This window comes from Barbus barbus, assembly GCF_936440315.1.
Source record: "Barbus barbus genome assembly, chromosome: 15".
Lineage (NCBI taxonomy): Eukaryota > Metazoa > Chordata > Actinopteri > Cypriniformes > Cyprinidae > Barbus > Barbus barbus.
The window spans coordinates 6,586,468-6,602,038 of NC_136743.1; the positions used below are offsets into that span (position 1 = coordinate 6,586,468).

Consider the following 15,571-nt stretch of genomic DNA (forward strand, 5'->3'; position numbering starts at 1 on the left):
ACTGACCTGCGTGTTATTCAACAAACTCAGGTTTAATGGGGATTTGTGATTAGCAGTATTATGTACGCATTATACTATGTGTGTAAACTAATACTAAGCCGAGAAAGTAGCGGTTTATGGGGATGTTCTGGGTTCAAAAAGCTGCTAAATGATTCAATGTAAAATGTAAATATCATGTTCTAATGAATTGTAAATTATTACAAACAACACACAAATACAAATAACACAAAATGGCAAATAACCGAAATTTGATTCAAAATGTATTGCTCTATTTGGAGGATGATTAATTTCAACGGACAAATCCAAAACAATAGTTGGGTATATTTTGCTGATTTTTTAAAATTGTTTTATGATTCGTATTTGTTTATTTCTTTACATTTCATAAAAATCCTTCAACAAATACAATAACACAATATTCAAATACAAATAACACAACATTACAAATAATACACAAACATAGAAGAAAGCTACACGATTAATAACCGATATTTGATTCAAAATGTGTTGCTCGTGGACGATTAATTTCAAATGACAAATCCAAAACAATATATTTCTTTCTGGTCCTCGAATGATTGGCTGTCAGGAGTGTGATATTAGAGAACTCGTATTTTTGCAGATTTTTTAAAATTGTTTTGTGATTGATTTCATTAAATCCGTTTCTATTTAACAAACCAAAGTAGTTCAACTCCCAAATGAATGACTCTTATGAATCGGTTCTTTTAGAGAATCAAAAGTGCATTCAGCACGACCAGTGTAGTCCGACTCTTGACATTATGACTCTTTTGAACCGATTCTTTTGGTGAGTCTAAAACACACAGCGGGACTAGTATAGTCCGAGTCCCGAACAAATGACACTTGAGGAGGTAGTTTTTTAGAGAAACAAATGCATTCACAAGCTTTTTCAGACTTAAATCACTCAATATATTGACAGCATTTTTTATATACACCATAAACACAATTTGCGTTTTCAGTAGTTTTTGTTTATAACACATTAATTTAGTTTTATTGGTTTTTTATTTGTTGCATTCAGTATTTATTTTTTAACAGTTCCATTAACAATTATAATACTACTTGTAAGGAACCAGAATGGTTACTTTTTTATGATTCCCATCCCTAACCATAATTACTCAGTCATAAATGATGATATTATAAGTGAATAATAATACTAGATCATAACAAAAGGGAAAAATAGGTCAAACAGTCAAGGTTTTGGTTGTAAATCTGTATTTATGTTGAGGTTAACATTCAAATACAAACAGACAAAGCATATGATGAACAAAAAGCGGACATGACCTGGAAAAAGATTAGACAGCGTGTGGAAATGAACATCTCGGAAGAGCCTACTTCTGCTCTCTTATCACATCCCGTCATACGCGCACCTGTTAAACATCATCTTTTTCATATGAAAAATATCAGTAATATTCAATGGCTTAAAAAATATGCTTAGTATGTAAAACTATATCTGTACAGCATCAATAAATTCAAACAATGATTTACTTCACTTAGTAAAAATAACAAATATCTTTCGATTCTTTTGCACCTGAAGACAAAATGTGTTACCAGACAACAGCCTGCCCAAATAATCCCAGCGCTTTAAAATGCACTCCATAATTAAAAACGAGTTACCACATGATTTAGCAATAATATGCACCATCTGTTTGAAAGCTTCATTATATGATATTAAATAACTCCGTGTTTCCTCTGTATTATTCATATGGAAATTGACTCTACTCAAACAGTCAGCTAAACTGATCTGTCTCTCTAAAATGTATGTTTCAAACATACATGGCACCCAGATATTCTGGATCATGACACTAGCGATAGCAACAGAAATGCATTTTATAATTCTAGCTAATATGTTTAGTTTTGGTCCTCAACTTCATCAGTTAAAGGCCCCATCATTAAGTTTACATCACATACAGAGTAACACGAGCGTGTTCATTTTATAGAAAGTCTTGAGTCTTGAGCGAACAATTCTTACTGTAGTTAATTTTAACACACGTTCCTCTGTAGTAGCGGCTGCGCAACAATTATTACAATTCCTACCCAAAATATAAAAACACAGACATTAAATAAAGCAAAAAACTGAGGTTCCAGTACATTAAATGCTTCTTGACCATCTGTAAAGTTAGTCTTCAAGTGTAGCATGTCCCTATTATTCTTTTACACCTCCATTTCCACAAACACAAAAGAAGCAGACTGTGTATCTTCATAGGATGCAACGACTTGCTCATAAACTCAGTAACTGTGCGTTAAGCATTGCATAAAAGACACAAGACAAGCATAAGGCCACAAAATTGAACATTTAAAATAAAAATTACGCAAAAAAAGCGCATCCGTCAGTGCTGCAAACAAACACACACAAGTGTATGTGTGTGTACTGTAGAACAGAAGGTTTCGAATTTGCCACAAATGAACATCTTTACATTCAGGATGTGCATCATAATGTCTGATAGGCAGTCTGCCAGTGAGCTGTGAACTTATTTGAGGAGTTTTTTGGGTGTGTTTTGTTTCTTGTTCTGCCAGAGGTGGCTGTAGATGGTGATGGCGTCCACACTAGCTGACATGGTCTTGGCGGGGATTTTGCTGAACTGTTTCTTATCCGAGCTGTATTTGTAGAGGTTTTCAATCATTTTGGGTGTGATGGTCTTGGGCCCGATGCCAGCCAGCTTGTTGATCTCCTCCGCCTCTGGATAATACGTGTACAGAGAGCGAAACTGGCAGCCAGAGTCTCTGAACAGAATCAGGAAGTTGTTGGCTTCGGTTTTCTCCATTTCCTGGGAAAAATAAAACAAATGCTTACAAATATGAAATAATTATTATTCCCCTTCAGGTTTTAAATGACAATCTAGACCTCTACACCTCTATACAGGGCCGTCCTTTGGGCAGTGCAACTAGTGCTGTCGCACCGGGCCCCGAGCTCCAAGGGGGCCCCGCTCCCTACCGCCCCGCATCAGCTAAAGACAGCCCAGCCTCTATACCAAGTAAATCAAGTATTATTTATTTAAATAGGTCTCATGTAACATCTTCACTTTCCATAGCCCCAGAATTGAAAAAGTTAATTAAATAAATAAATAAAAATAACTAAATAAAATTTCTTCAGCAATGCTTGTCACTAGGGCCGTCAAAAAAAAAATTAGCATTTCGAACATTCGTCATATTTAAAATAAAAATCCACATTTGAATGCAAAAACGGTGCATTCGAATTTTAGGTGTGTGTCAGGCAGCCTTTTCAGTGGCACACAAGATAAGATGATGATGTAGGTCATTGTAATTTTATTGCTTTGAAGAAATGTGCATTAGTAATATTTTGCTCAATGTGCCCTCTTGTGGCCTCAGGAGAGAAGACAAAAGCTTTTTTCCCCCTAACTGAAATTATGCCTTTTAAATTCGAGTATAATTCAAATATTGATGATATTTAAGTACAAAATTCTAATTTAGTTTTTCAGCCATTTGGACAGCCCTACTCCTCACCTCCAGGAATTTGTTCTTCTGTCCCTCATTGACGCGGCCCGCGAGGCAGCAGTGAGCCAGTGCATTCTGGACGATGTATTTATTTGATTTAGCACTGGGCTCCTTGTACAACTTTGGCCCTAGAGAGGAAGAGACATAAGAATTAGAGGAAGCAAGGGTCAAGGTTATGACAAGGTTATGATAAGGGTCAGTCAATTCTATCTATTTTAAATGTCAAAGTTCAGTGTATTCAATATTAATGTTGGAGTAAATGGCATACTGCATGTTGGTAGCTGACACACGTTTAAAATACTGTGACCATATTCCTCTACATAAAGGTTTTATTTAAAATGTAATTATTCTAGATTTTGAATTACTTCTTTTTTTTTTGTAGTTCATTAAAACAAATACATTTTTCAATGTACAACATTACATTTACACTACCATTCAGAAGTTTAGGGTCAGTAAGATGTTTCGAAAGAAATACATACTTTTCAGAAAGGATCTAAAACAATTTACAAAAGATTTGTTAAAACAATGATCAAATAAAGGCAGCCTTATGAGTCTAAGAGACTTTTTAACTGTTAACTTTTTAAGTCATAAAATATTCATGCATAATGATAAAACTGTAAATATTTTAAGATGGAACATAGCACGTCAGACTGCAGGACTGTCATGTCACCTGTGTATTCTGCGTTAGACGCTGCAGATGATGTTGATTCGAGCTCCCAGTTCTCCCCGTTTCCACTTACGGATGGACACGGTGATAGAAAGCCCTCAGTGGACTCTGGCCTGAGAATAAACAAACATACACACTGAAAATAGCTCTTTTATAAAGTCTGAAGTACTAATTTAACAGGTGGCCCTTATCGCTTCTGCAAAAAGCAATGTTTCGTATGAAATCAACTGCCCAAAAAACTGTAGTAAGCATAAGTCCACACACTGATGTTGTGAAGCTGAAGGGTAGAGAAAAGGAAGCGGAGCATGGATGAAGCAGAAAAAAGCTACTCATATTGTAGGCATATTCTAACCAGGTGCAGGTTTCCAGCAACTAATTCAAGTAATTTAAAAAGCCTACAGTGAAAGCAAAAATTCTACAGGACTTGTCATAGAAGTTATAGCCAATCAGAATGTATGTGATGTTTTTATTCAATGATGCAGAAAAGTCTTGTCACTTGTCATTTGTTGGGAAGTCGTGGCCTAATGGTTAGAGAGTCGGACTCGTAACCCAAAGGTTGCGAGTTCAAGTCTCAGGTCCGGCAGGAATTGTAGGTGGGGGGGAGTGAATAACTAGCACTCTCATCCACCTTCAATACCACGACTGAGGAGCAAAGATACCAAGGACTTGAGCAAGGCACTGAACCCCTAACTGCTCCCCGGGTGCTGCAGCATAAATGGCTGCCCATTGCTCCGCGTTTGTGTTCACAATGTGTGTGTTGACTGCAGTGTGTGTGCACTTAGGATGGATTAAATGCAGAGCTGGGTCACCATACTTGGCCACATGTCACGTCACTTTTGCTTTCACTTTGCTGGACAGAAACTAACACAGAAGAGGTATAATTTATCACTTGCATCTGGTTAAAGGGATAGTCCAACCGGACCAACCAAAAATGAAAAAAAAACAAACCTGTATAACTTTTTTCGTCTGTGGAACACAAAAGAAGATATTTTGAAGAATGTTGGTAACCAAACAATTTCTGGTACTATTGACTTCCACAGGATTTTTGTCCATACTATAGAAGTCAATGGGACCCGAAACCATTTGGTTACCAACATTCTACAAAATATCACTATGTGTTCTACAGAAGAAATACAATTTTCATATTTGGGTGGACTATCTCTTAAAGACAATGCTAAACCGAGTTTCATAAACAATTGCTAAAAGATTAGCCATTTTCTGTTGCTGCTATAATAAATTAGCCAACAACAAAAAATCACTATAAAAAACAAATACTGTAATACAAGAAAATATGAACACAAGAAAACAAAGACTGCCACTGATTGTTTTATAACAAATGATTCAAAGATGACAATTATATAACAGTTTATTATGTTCCACTAATATGCTGATGAACCAGTGAACTGATCTGTCCAAGCGAATGAGTTTGTCCAGCGCCCAAGCTGAAATGACAAGCCGTCGGAGACCTGTGAGCTAATGACATGGGTGTGATGCTGTCTGCAAACTGACCTTCCCTTTCTCCCTTTAGGGGAGCTCAGAAAGAAACACAGACTACCAGGAGACAGTCTGCTGCCTCTGAGCAACCAGAGAGAAGACAGAGATACCATAGACAGAGGAGGACAGAGGGTTATGAACAAGACAGCAGAGATGTGTGTCAGTACTAATTAATGCAAGTGTGTGACATTTTTAATCTCGACAAATCATTATTTTCTCTTTTTTTTAATGATTTTTACAGGGAAGGTAACAGTGAAGTGGACTTGGTCTCACCTGGATGTCCTCTTATCTGATTTGACACTCTCATTGTCTGTCAAATTAAGGGAGGCGAGTGATAAACTGGACACGGAATATCCACGAGGTCGTGACCCTAAACAGACAAATACACATACATGCACATAATTGGCATACATTTTCTTTTAGAAGCTAGTTTCAAAAGCTATTCTTATATCACAAGAGCTAATTAAATGTACTTTAAAAAAAATTATATAAACATTTTAATAAACCATAAAATGTAGATATATAATTATGAACATTATTAAAAGATATAATTATATATTTTATATTACTAAATTAAATGATAAAGTATATAATGTTTATTGTTTTTCTTATTATTAATAATAACCATATAAAAATAATTACAACAAATAAAGTTATATGTTAATTAATCATAATAAAACAGTAACACTGACTCAAAGGGCTGACGACCTGGATTCCTCATCGTACCTGTGGTTGTCCGTGCTGGAGGTTTTGGAGACTCCATGATGTCTCTGTGCATAGATTTGGGGCGTGGCTTCTTCTGCTTGACACTAGGGAGGCGTGGCCTAATAACACTGTCCATGTCGTCCATCAGTTTGAGCTGCTGCTTCCTCAAATATTCATCTTTTATATACTCCCGTCTTTCCTTCTCGTCCTCCTTCTTCTGACGCTCCTCTTCCCCATTCAATCTGATTAAGAAAGCAGAGAATCCAAGTACGATGAACAAATTTCCTTGAAATCTTGCTTTAACAAGTTTAATGGTTTTTACAAACCATTTTGGATTCATTTCAACACAGAACCAAAACAGGTGAATGTTGGATGGAGCATATTCCAGTGACTAGTAATTTCAATGAATTGGTTCAACTTTTAATTTGTGTACTCACTCAGAAATGTTCTGGAATGAACTGAACTTCAAATACTTTAAAGGGCTCATGACATGAGAAATCAAATTTGCCTTGATCTTATGGCATATAAGAGGTCTTTGTACCATTAAAACATCCTGTAATTTTCATAGCTTAAAACATCCTCCTCACTATAAAACATTTATTTAATCAAGCTCCAAAAACGGTTCGTTCGGATTTGAGAGGGCATGATGGCGTCACAGGGGCACAAACATTTGCATAAACACTGCCTCCAGAGCAAAACATAGATGAATAGTCTTCTTCTCGCTATAGGCCCTATCCACAGGCATCCAGTCGCTTAACGGCAGACACTTGATTACGCGCACATAACAAAAGCGAAACATGAAGCGGTACTAGATCTGACTGAAGCTGCATCACAAACCGTAAGTAAATGATTTCTTAATGCTTTGTCTAGAAAAGCTTTTAATTTGATCATGTTGTCAAAACACTCGCATGCAATAGTGAGGGGGCGGGGCATTGATACTGTTTCCGATGCAATGATGTTAGCCAATCATAACAGTGGCCGATTACTGACAAGCCTTAAAGGACACGCCCTTATAACCAGGTCATTTTAGAGGGTCAGAATGATGGTTTTCCAAATATTTATTTGTTTTTGTATGCAAAAAAAAGTATATTAACATTATAAGTAAACCTCAAGGAACATATTAAAATAAAAAATAAAAAATCCATGGCATGACCCCTTTAAAATGTTTTACTAAATACTGAATTTTATTACTATATACTGTTATACTGTTGAATATAAATGAAAATAATTAATTCTCCCTATATTTATTTAGTGACAAACAGTGTGAAAAAAACAGCTTTGAATATGTTTTGTGTATATTTTTATAAAAACATTAAATTTATTTTACTGTTTATTAGGGCTGCCCTCGACTAAAGATACATCCTACGTCATCCGCCCGACAATTAGCGGAAGTGTTTATAACGTTTTAAATATGGATATTTTTCTTAGAAAAACGCATCGATTCGCTACAGGAGGCCTTTATTCACCCCCCGGGGCCGTGTTTTACTATGGATGGATTCGCTTTATTTGACGTCTTTTGAACTGTTGAACAGAAACACCTGCCCACTGCCATTATAAAGCTTGGAAGAACAAGGACAATTTTTTATATAACTCCGATTGGATTCGTCTGAAATAAGAAAGTCATAAACACCAAGGATGCCTTGAAGGTGAGTCAATCATGGGCTAATTTTCATTTTTGGGTGAACTAACCCTTTAAATCATAATAATGAGCCTTTAATTGCCTACATAGCCTATAAGCGCTCAAGTGCAGGCATAAAGCTTGCCACAGCACACCGGCAGATATAATGATTAAGAATGAGTCAGGGAAAAACAGAACGGAGACTGTGAATAAAAGCATCCTGCAAAGTTTTACATCTGAAAGTACACCGTGTATAAATGTATTGTTTCTCAAAAGACACAGTCGACTCTGAATCATTGAAACAAGTCATTTTTAAAACTAATCCCAAGCCGTTTCATGTTGACGTCAACATGAAACATTAGCATATTGCCCGCCCACTTGTTGCGCACGCAGACCTGGGAAAACTTGAACCCCCCCTCCCTCAAACACTGATGCTGTGCTCTACACTGTGGGTTTTTTTTTCTGCGACTAAACGACTAAAAAGTTTTGGTCGACCAAGCCTCTTCTCGTCGACTAATGGTTAGTCGACTATTAGGGGGCAGCCCTACTGTTTATTTCTATCTTCACACTTTTAACATTTGAATTATTCTCTGCACTTCTGACTGTTCAGTAAAAATGCCAGTTTGTTCACCTGCTTTAAAAACACCTATTTCTAAAAACACCTATATTTCTAGCACACACTGATTTCTGTGAGCATGACGTATTGAATTAGCTACAGTATCTGTTATTGTTTACTGTGATTGTGTAGTTCTCTATTACTGTGTGATGTTGGAGTTGTGGTGTTTTTCATACCGTGCTGCTTCTTTCTTTTGTTCCATCTCGGCCTCCTGTTGCTGTTTCTTGATCTTCGTCTCTTTCTCCCGCCGTAGCCTTTTTTCCATCAGAGCTGCTTTCTTCTGTGCAATATCCTCCTCTGGCTTCAGGTCATCCTGAGTCACAGCAACGCAAACAAACAATCATTCAGTCTGACACAGAACCTCATGTGCAGTTGGGTGTACAAGACAATATCTCTCACAGAACATTGTATAGTGCTTCACAGTAAACACATTTTTTAAAAAGACAAAGAGTCTATCTCAAATGAGCGCTTGCTTGAAACTACAAAGACATGCTGAAGCTGTTGAACAGAGTTACCATTCTTGTCAAATACAAAGAATTAAAGTATTTTGTTAGTTTGAAATAAACCCCTGGTTTTGGATATTTTAGAGAAATATTATCAACAATAGCAGTAAAATCTGCTAATTATTGGGAATACCTTTTTTTCTACTGTACTGTTACTGTACAATAAGCTTTATTATAATAATCTTATTTATTTACTTTTTTATTTATAATTATCCACCCCATAATTATAAATTATTTAGTTTATTTATTTAAACATTTTTTAAATTGTTTTCTAACTGGGGGCCCCAATTAAAAAAAACTGATTTAGGCAACTTTTCTTTATATGTGAGTGTTTTCTGCTCTCAGAGTCTTCATACTTTCTATGCAAATATACTGTATGATTCTCACCCTATAGAAGAAGCCACAGCACATCTTCTGGTCTAGCCTAAATTCTGTCCCAGTTTCTCTGCTGCTCTCAAGATCGTGTCCATCCACAGGCTTCAGAACAGAGAGAGGAACCTCAATCAGATCCTTCTTCTCATGTGACCTTTCTTCATTTGTGTGTCCACTGGCCATTACCGTGGAATGGTCCATTGTCTGCTGAGACAGAACCTCAGATGTTGGCACATTCATGATTTTGTCACTCTTTCCAATGTCCTGTTTTTCTTCTCCCTGCTTTTCATTCACCTGAGCAGATGGCAAATTTGCAGCTGCTTTTTGTGCGTCTTTGGGCTCTTGCTTACATGGCTTTTCTCTAGATGTGTGGTCCTCACTCGAAGGTCCCTCGTCATGTCCCAAATAGGCGAATGAGCTGGACTGTGACTGACTCTGCAAAACACGTCTCAGTCGAGGCAGGCTGTCCACTGACTGTTGCGTGTTGAGCATGCGGCTAAACGGGGTAACCTTCAGCTCATTGGGCCTTGGCGTTCGTGGCGTCCTTGCATGGAAAGACGCAGACTTCCTTTTGATCATAGCGGGTGAATGGTTTGTCGTGCGTGGTGAACCAGTGGATGACAAAATGGGGGAGAGCGACCCCACTGAACCTCGGCCAACTACGCTGCTGCTGCGCAGCTCACGCAACTGTTTGCGTGGCGACGGATCCGGTGGCGAAATCTCCCAACTTTGGTGTTCACGCATCTGCATGATGTGTTCCTGCTGCTGAGCCAAGCGCTGCATCTCCGACTGTAGGAAGCTCAGAGACGTGTTCAGGCGCTCGATGGATCGAGTATAATCCCCCAGGTCCACTTCCACGGCTGCTTCCTCCAGAGGTGATTTTGGTGGTGCACCGTCTGGTCGACATCTCTCAAGTCTAGAATTGGTGTCATTCGAATTCAAAGGTGTTTTGGGGGGTTGTGGGTCACTGGTTTGTTTTTCCAGACCATCTGGGTCTTCGCTATCGCCCACTAGTGGCGTCACGACTCCTTTACGTCTGACCACATTGAGAAAGGCGGTCCTGCCCATCCGCTGCCTGTGCCGCGTGAAAGCCGCTTCGACTTTCTTCTTCTGCGCCTCAATGGCTCTGCGCTTCTCTTCCAGCTTCATCTTCAACTGTACCATCTCCGACGCCAACAGGTGTGAGGGATCCCGAGGGGAGGTGATGCGAGAGGGGCTACGGGCATCAGGAGTAATCGAACGAACTATCCCCGTCGCTCCTGGGGTTGTGACGTTCAGGTCGCCGCTCTCAGGCGTGTTACCGCCGCTCCCACTGCTGCGGCCATCACCGTGGTTTAATTTACGAAACTTCTGCTCGGCAAAGCTGGTCATGCGAACTGCAGAACCCAATGAGGAGGCCATGCTGGTGGCCAGGGAGCGTGTTTCCAAAAGACTCAGACACGGGCTGCCGGATGTCTCCGGAAGTGGACAGGAACGAGCTTCACAGTCCTGGTCCATGTCCGAATAGTCCTTCAGGGATGAATCCTCATCCTGTCCGTCCTGGATATCCTCGGTACGAACGTGGATTCCAGTATCCATGTCAGTAGAGGTGGAATTTAGGTCCACGTCATCTGCTGCTCTGGCCTTGGAAAGCGAGCCCTCTGGATCATTTGTATCAGATGCGGAGTTGTGGGAAGATGGGTTGTGCAGGAAAAAGGTGCTGTCCCCAGATGGGAGCTGCAAGCTGCTGTGGGGTCGCTCAGAGTCATGGATGATCTTCAGGGCTTCTTCTATACTTGGGGTGTTGGCAGGGTCATACGGAGAGCTTGAGTTATCTGCCGATACACCATTTGAGTACCTGAAACATGGGATGTTTGTTCAGTTTTAGAGAACTATCAACATTTGGATAACTATTACTTCAAAAACCAGCTTGCCACTGAATACAATAAAACGTTCTTCTATATTTCGACCACCTAAAAAAAGAAGAAATAAAGCAGCCTATCTCAAAAGCTAATCTACATTGAAAATCAGAGCCATGGTTTACGGAGCATTTATACTGAAGCTGATTGAGTGAAGAAGCGTGGGCATTTTTAATGCATTTATACAGAAGCCAAGCTTCATGCTTGTGTGGTGGATTGTGGGATTGATAGCAGACTGGATAAAGTGTTAAAAGCATTGAAAAGTTGAGAAATTCTCAACTTTATGCAAACGGCAGCAAATGTCTGCGAGGTTGAGATGATGGCGTTTGTCTTAAACATTTCTATGCAGACTGTGCTGGAGTTTTAATTGGATTCAGTGCAAAAGTCACATTGTTTACACATTGTATGCAAAATACTGCAGTTTGGATGATTGCAAATAAACTGGCTTATCAGTGGGTACTGAACTAAGTCGGTACTTGATAATACTGCAGAAAGACTGGTATAATCACCTTTTCACAATTTCAATATCGACTTAAAGACTTGTACTAGTATGGACTGTGTAGTATGTTGTTTTTATTGTGCTTTTGTCATTTTGACAGTGTCCTTCTCCATTCAGTTCCATTAAGTTCAAAAAGCACAAGGGTTTAAAACAACATGAAAGTGGTTAAATAATATTTTCATTTTTGGTTGAACTGTAGCTTTAAATGTGACAAAAAGGCACAAAAGATTTACCCAGTGTAGTTTCCCAGACAATGTTTGCTGATCTGTCTGTTGGATTCCTCATCGTCCTCCTCACGTATTTTGCTGTGGGCGTTCCCATTAACAGGCTGGAATGAAAGGTTCTTTCGCATGCCTCGGGCCGCGTGGTGAACTTTAAAACCCAATCTTTCAATGCTTGCCGATCGGCTCAGTCCACGTCCTGAAGATGAACTCATGCTGTCATCAAGTGGAATCTCAAATGATATCCCATGAGCTGAAGACCTGAGGAGAAGACAAACAGTAAGTCATCCGCAGCATGTAAAGACAGAGTAAGAGAGTCAAAGAAATAGAGAGTTTTTAGAGGGCACAAACCGTTTCTCTTTAGGCCATGTCCCAACACATCCATCCACATACGACATGGAGGATGACCGCTTGATAATTGCTGTGAGAGAAAGAAATACCCATTTACTTACATAAAACAGCAAGTTTACTCTTTATTCAGTGCATTCAAGCTATAAATTGTATCAGTGTGTTTGCCAGAGTCATGTTTTACCAGTTGAGCTACAGGAGACGTGCAATGAGAGATGCAAAATCTCTTATAAGTACCACAAAAGTGTCCCAAAAGTCTTACCTGAGTTGTCATTTTTAGGTTGTGACCTAAAAGATTAAATTGTTTGGAATATAAATTCAGACTTGACTAAACTCATGATAAATAATTTAAATTCTTTGTAAACCTCAAACTTGCATTGTATTAAAGACAAACCTAGACTGATCCGGACTGCCTGGCCTGTGGATCAGGTTTTGTTTGGTTATGGGAGCCATTTTATTGGACTGGGATTGGTCAGATACTACAAAAGAAAAGATAAATAAAACTGGTGTTGATAAAATGCATGACATGCACACCAAATATAATGACAACCAGAAAAGACAGACCTTACCTTTGGTATTGAGTGTGCGAGGCTGAACAAAAGATGGTTTCACAACTTCACACCACCAAAATAGCTCTGCCATAAATACAAGGTAGTTACTCTGAAATCACACAAACACACTAAAATTAATGAGAAGAGAATGATAGAAAACTTTTAAACAATCTATAAAAACATTGAACGAAGGGCCTGACATGTTTGTGATGTGCTAGTCTCGCAATGCTCCTCTATAACCACAAGATGTCCATGTTCTCCTATAGATTGCAATAGACATCTTACTAACTTCAAAAAAGCGAGTAAACGGCTACTGTACATATATACTGTGCAGTATATACAGTGTATGGCCTACTACTTTAAAAAAAAATGTGCGGCACTAATTTGAAAAATTATGAAACAGTATGAATTATTACTTTAGGTATTCTTTGCATACAGAAATTTTCCATAATACACACATTATACATACTATATACTGCATAAGGAATAGTAAGGATGGTCATGTGATCTGAACATGGTGGCAGTGAAGCCCAGATTCTGATCACCCAATAGGCATCATAACATTCTGATGTGACAGAACACAAACACAAGTTTAATTATTTAAATAGCGTAATAACTGTGTAAAATAACTGACTGTCATTAGTGTACAACATAATATAGAGCATTTATTGAATGCAACTGTGCAGCAAAGAGTCTCTTTCAGTGCATTAAAGGGTGTTCTGACCCAACAAGAGCAACAAAGCAACCGGGGCAGGCTGACACGAACAGGAACAGACCCAGCACTCTGCTGATTTATTCAGTCCTGACACCTTTATTTCCCCACAGTTAGTGGCTGTTAGGATCATGAAAAAGCCCTCGTTTAGTGAAAAACACAACACTTAAGCTCTAAATGACCAAAGAAATCAGATGTACCTTTGTTTTACTGGAGAGCATGTGATTGGCAGAAGCAGTCGACAAGCATTTTAACCTGGTTTACATAATTGACCACAGACTCATCTACATAATGGCAAATCCACAGCTGCCAGTTCGGAAAATGTAACACATTTTGCACAAAAAATGTGTTATGATGGTGGCTGTGTGAGGTAACGGCTACACATGGACTGTGTTTATCTAGACCCACCGGGTAACCAACATAACTGTCTGAGGCGATCCATTTGGCAGAGCTCTCACATACACACAAACGATGACTCAGTCATCCCAAACCGTCAGATTTAAAACACGCACTGGTCGGCTTTCCTTTCCTGCATCAGCCCTGATGAAATTCCCTGTAATACTCCAGTGATCACTCATTCATCTTGGCCTCAAACTTAAAAAGGATATTCAGTGGAAAATCACCACAGAAAGCACTCGGAATCTGTATCCTAGAAACCATGTAAAGTTTGCAACACTGAATCAAATGGGAAACACATCCTATTCATTGTGTTGAATCATCTGAGAAAACTTCAGATACTAAATCATACTAGGAAAAATAAAATAAAATTTTCTGAAGACAATCAGAGCAGCGATTGTCATGCAACAATCATCATCAAAACATGTCAAAATGATCTACCAAAATAAAATCCATCAATAAATATTTTAGTAAAATGGTATTAGTAAAGACATTTGCATTTATTTATTTACAAAAATTACTTCTCTGCATTTCTCTTTCTTCTTGCTTCCTAATCTAGTTGGCAAATAAATCTGGCATTGTATATCACAAATATTGTCGGCTCCTCATCGAATTTCTTTTGCCCCTCTTTTGTAAGTCGCTTTGGATAAAAGCTTCTGTTAAATGCATAAATATAAATGTAGTAAAGAGAAGTCAACTGTATTGACGTCAGGTTTACCTTGATGGAGCTGGAGGCATACAGCATATCCTCCAGGGTGAAGTGACAGCAGTTGTTGAGGTTTTCTCTGCAGAACTCCTGGATCAGCTGGAGATTGTACAGACTGTCAGCCAATGACATTGTTTCTTTGACACAGATATCTGGATGGGGAGGGAACAAACCACATAACAGCCAATGACGTTATGAGGAGATCTGAGGGGGCGGAGACAGAACTCAAGTAGAAGCCAATGGAATTCTGTGAGGGCGGGACCAGAATGTGTGATGTAACGAGCAGAATCCTCAGAGTCACGGGTGGAGATGTGTTTATGTTTGAATAACTGCTCCTCTGTTCTCACTCAAACTTCCATTCACGCACTCCTCCTCGCTCTGTCTGTTCCTTTCGCTCTTTTCTTCCTCCACTCACATATACCCTTATTCTTATGGAGAAATTATGACTTTTATATCACAAGGATGCACTAAATTGATCGAAAGTGACAAAGATATTTGTAGTGTCATCAAGTGGCTTTAGTAGCCCAAATAATTGCCTTTCAAACCCTGCTATTATATCACTAAGTCAAATTTAAAATGAGGCAGAGACTTTGTGTCCTTCATATGACTCTAGTATCTAAATGTTATGTTTGTGGCATGAGGAACTTCAGAGAGAGTTTAATGGATAATTTAGTTTTCTAGTTGCTGTTTGTGTGTGTATGCCTGTTATCTATGCGGCCAGATTAGGGGCAGAGTATTTTGTTGAGGGTTTATCTGTATATGCCTCTGTTGGAGGGTTGTGCTACAGTATCTCAACTATA

At 38.7% G+C, this 15,571-nt stretch overlaps 1 protein-coding gene across 2 annotated transcripts in view; it reads right to left on the bottom strand.

Moving 5' to 3' along the window:
* Nucleotides 1-1,210: 1,210 nt before the first annotated feature.
* Nucleotides 1,211-15,571, bottom strand: part of LOC306881210 (calmodulin-regulated spectrin-associated protein 2-like) — a 48,533-nt gene continuing 34,172 nt past the window's right edge. The window contains exons 6-19 of one of the 2 annotated variants that reach the window (XM_079435187.1): nt 14,784-14,923; nt 12,976-13,066; nt 12,801-12,885; nt 12,669-12,694; nt 12,410-12,479; nt 12,071-12,319; nt 9,735-11,277; nt 9,456-9,644; nt 8,742-8,878; nt 6,353-6,573; nt 5,900-5,996; nt 4,136-4,245; nt 3,475-3,593; nt 1,211-2,777 (exon numbers count right to left, since the gene is read on the bottom strand). In XM_079435187.1, the coding sequence (XP_079291313.1) occupies nt 2,481-2,777; nt 3,475-3,593; nt 4,136-4,245; nt 5,900-5,996; nt 6,353-6,573; nt 8,742-8,878; nt 9,456-9,644; nt 9,735-11,277; nt 12,071-12,319; nt 12,410-12,479; nt 12,669-12,694; nt 12,801-12,885; nt 12,976-13,066; nt 14,784-14,923 (3,374 nt within the window). In that variant the 3' untranslated portion in view covers nt 1,211-2,480. Of the gene's footprint in view, nt 2,778-3,474; nt 3,594-4,135; nt 4,246-5,899; nt 5,997-6,352; nt 6,574-8,741; nt 8,879-9,455; nt 11,278-12,070; nt 12,320-12,409; nt 12,480-12,668; nt 12,695-12,800; nt 12,886-12,975; nt 13,067-14,783; nt 14,924-15,571 lie in introns of both variants that reach the window. The other variant, XM_079435186.1, reaches the window with a different exon arrangement.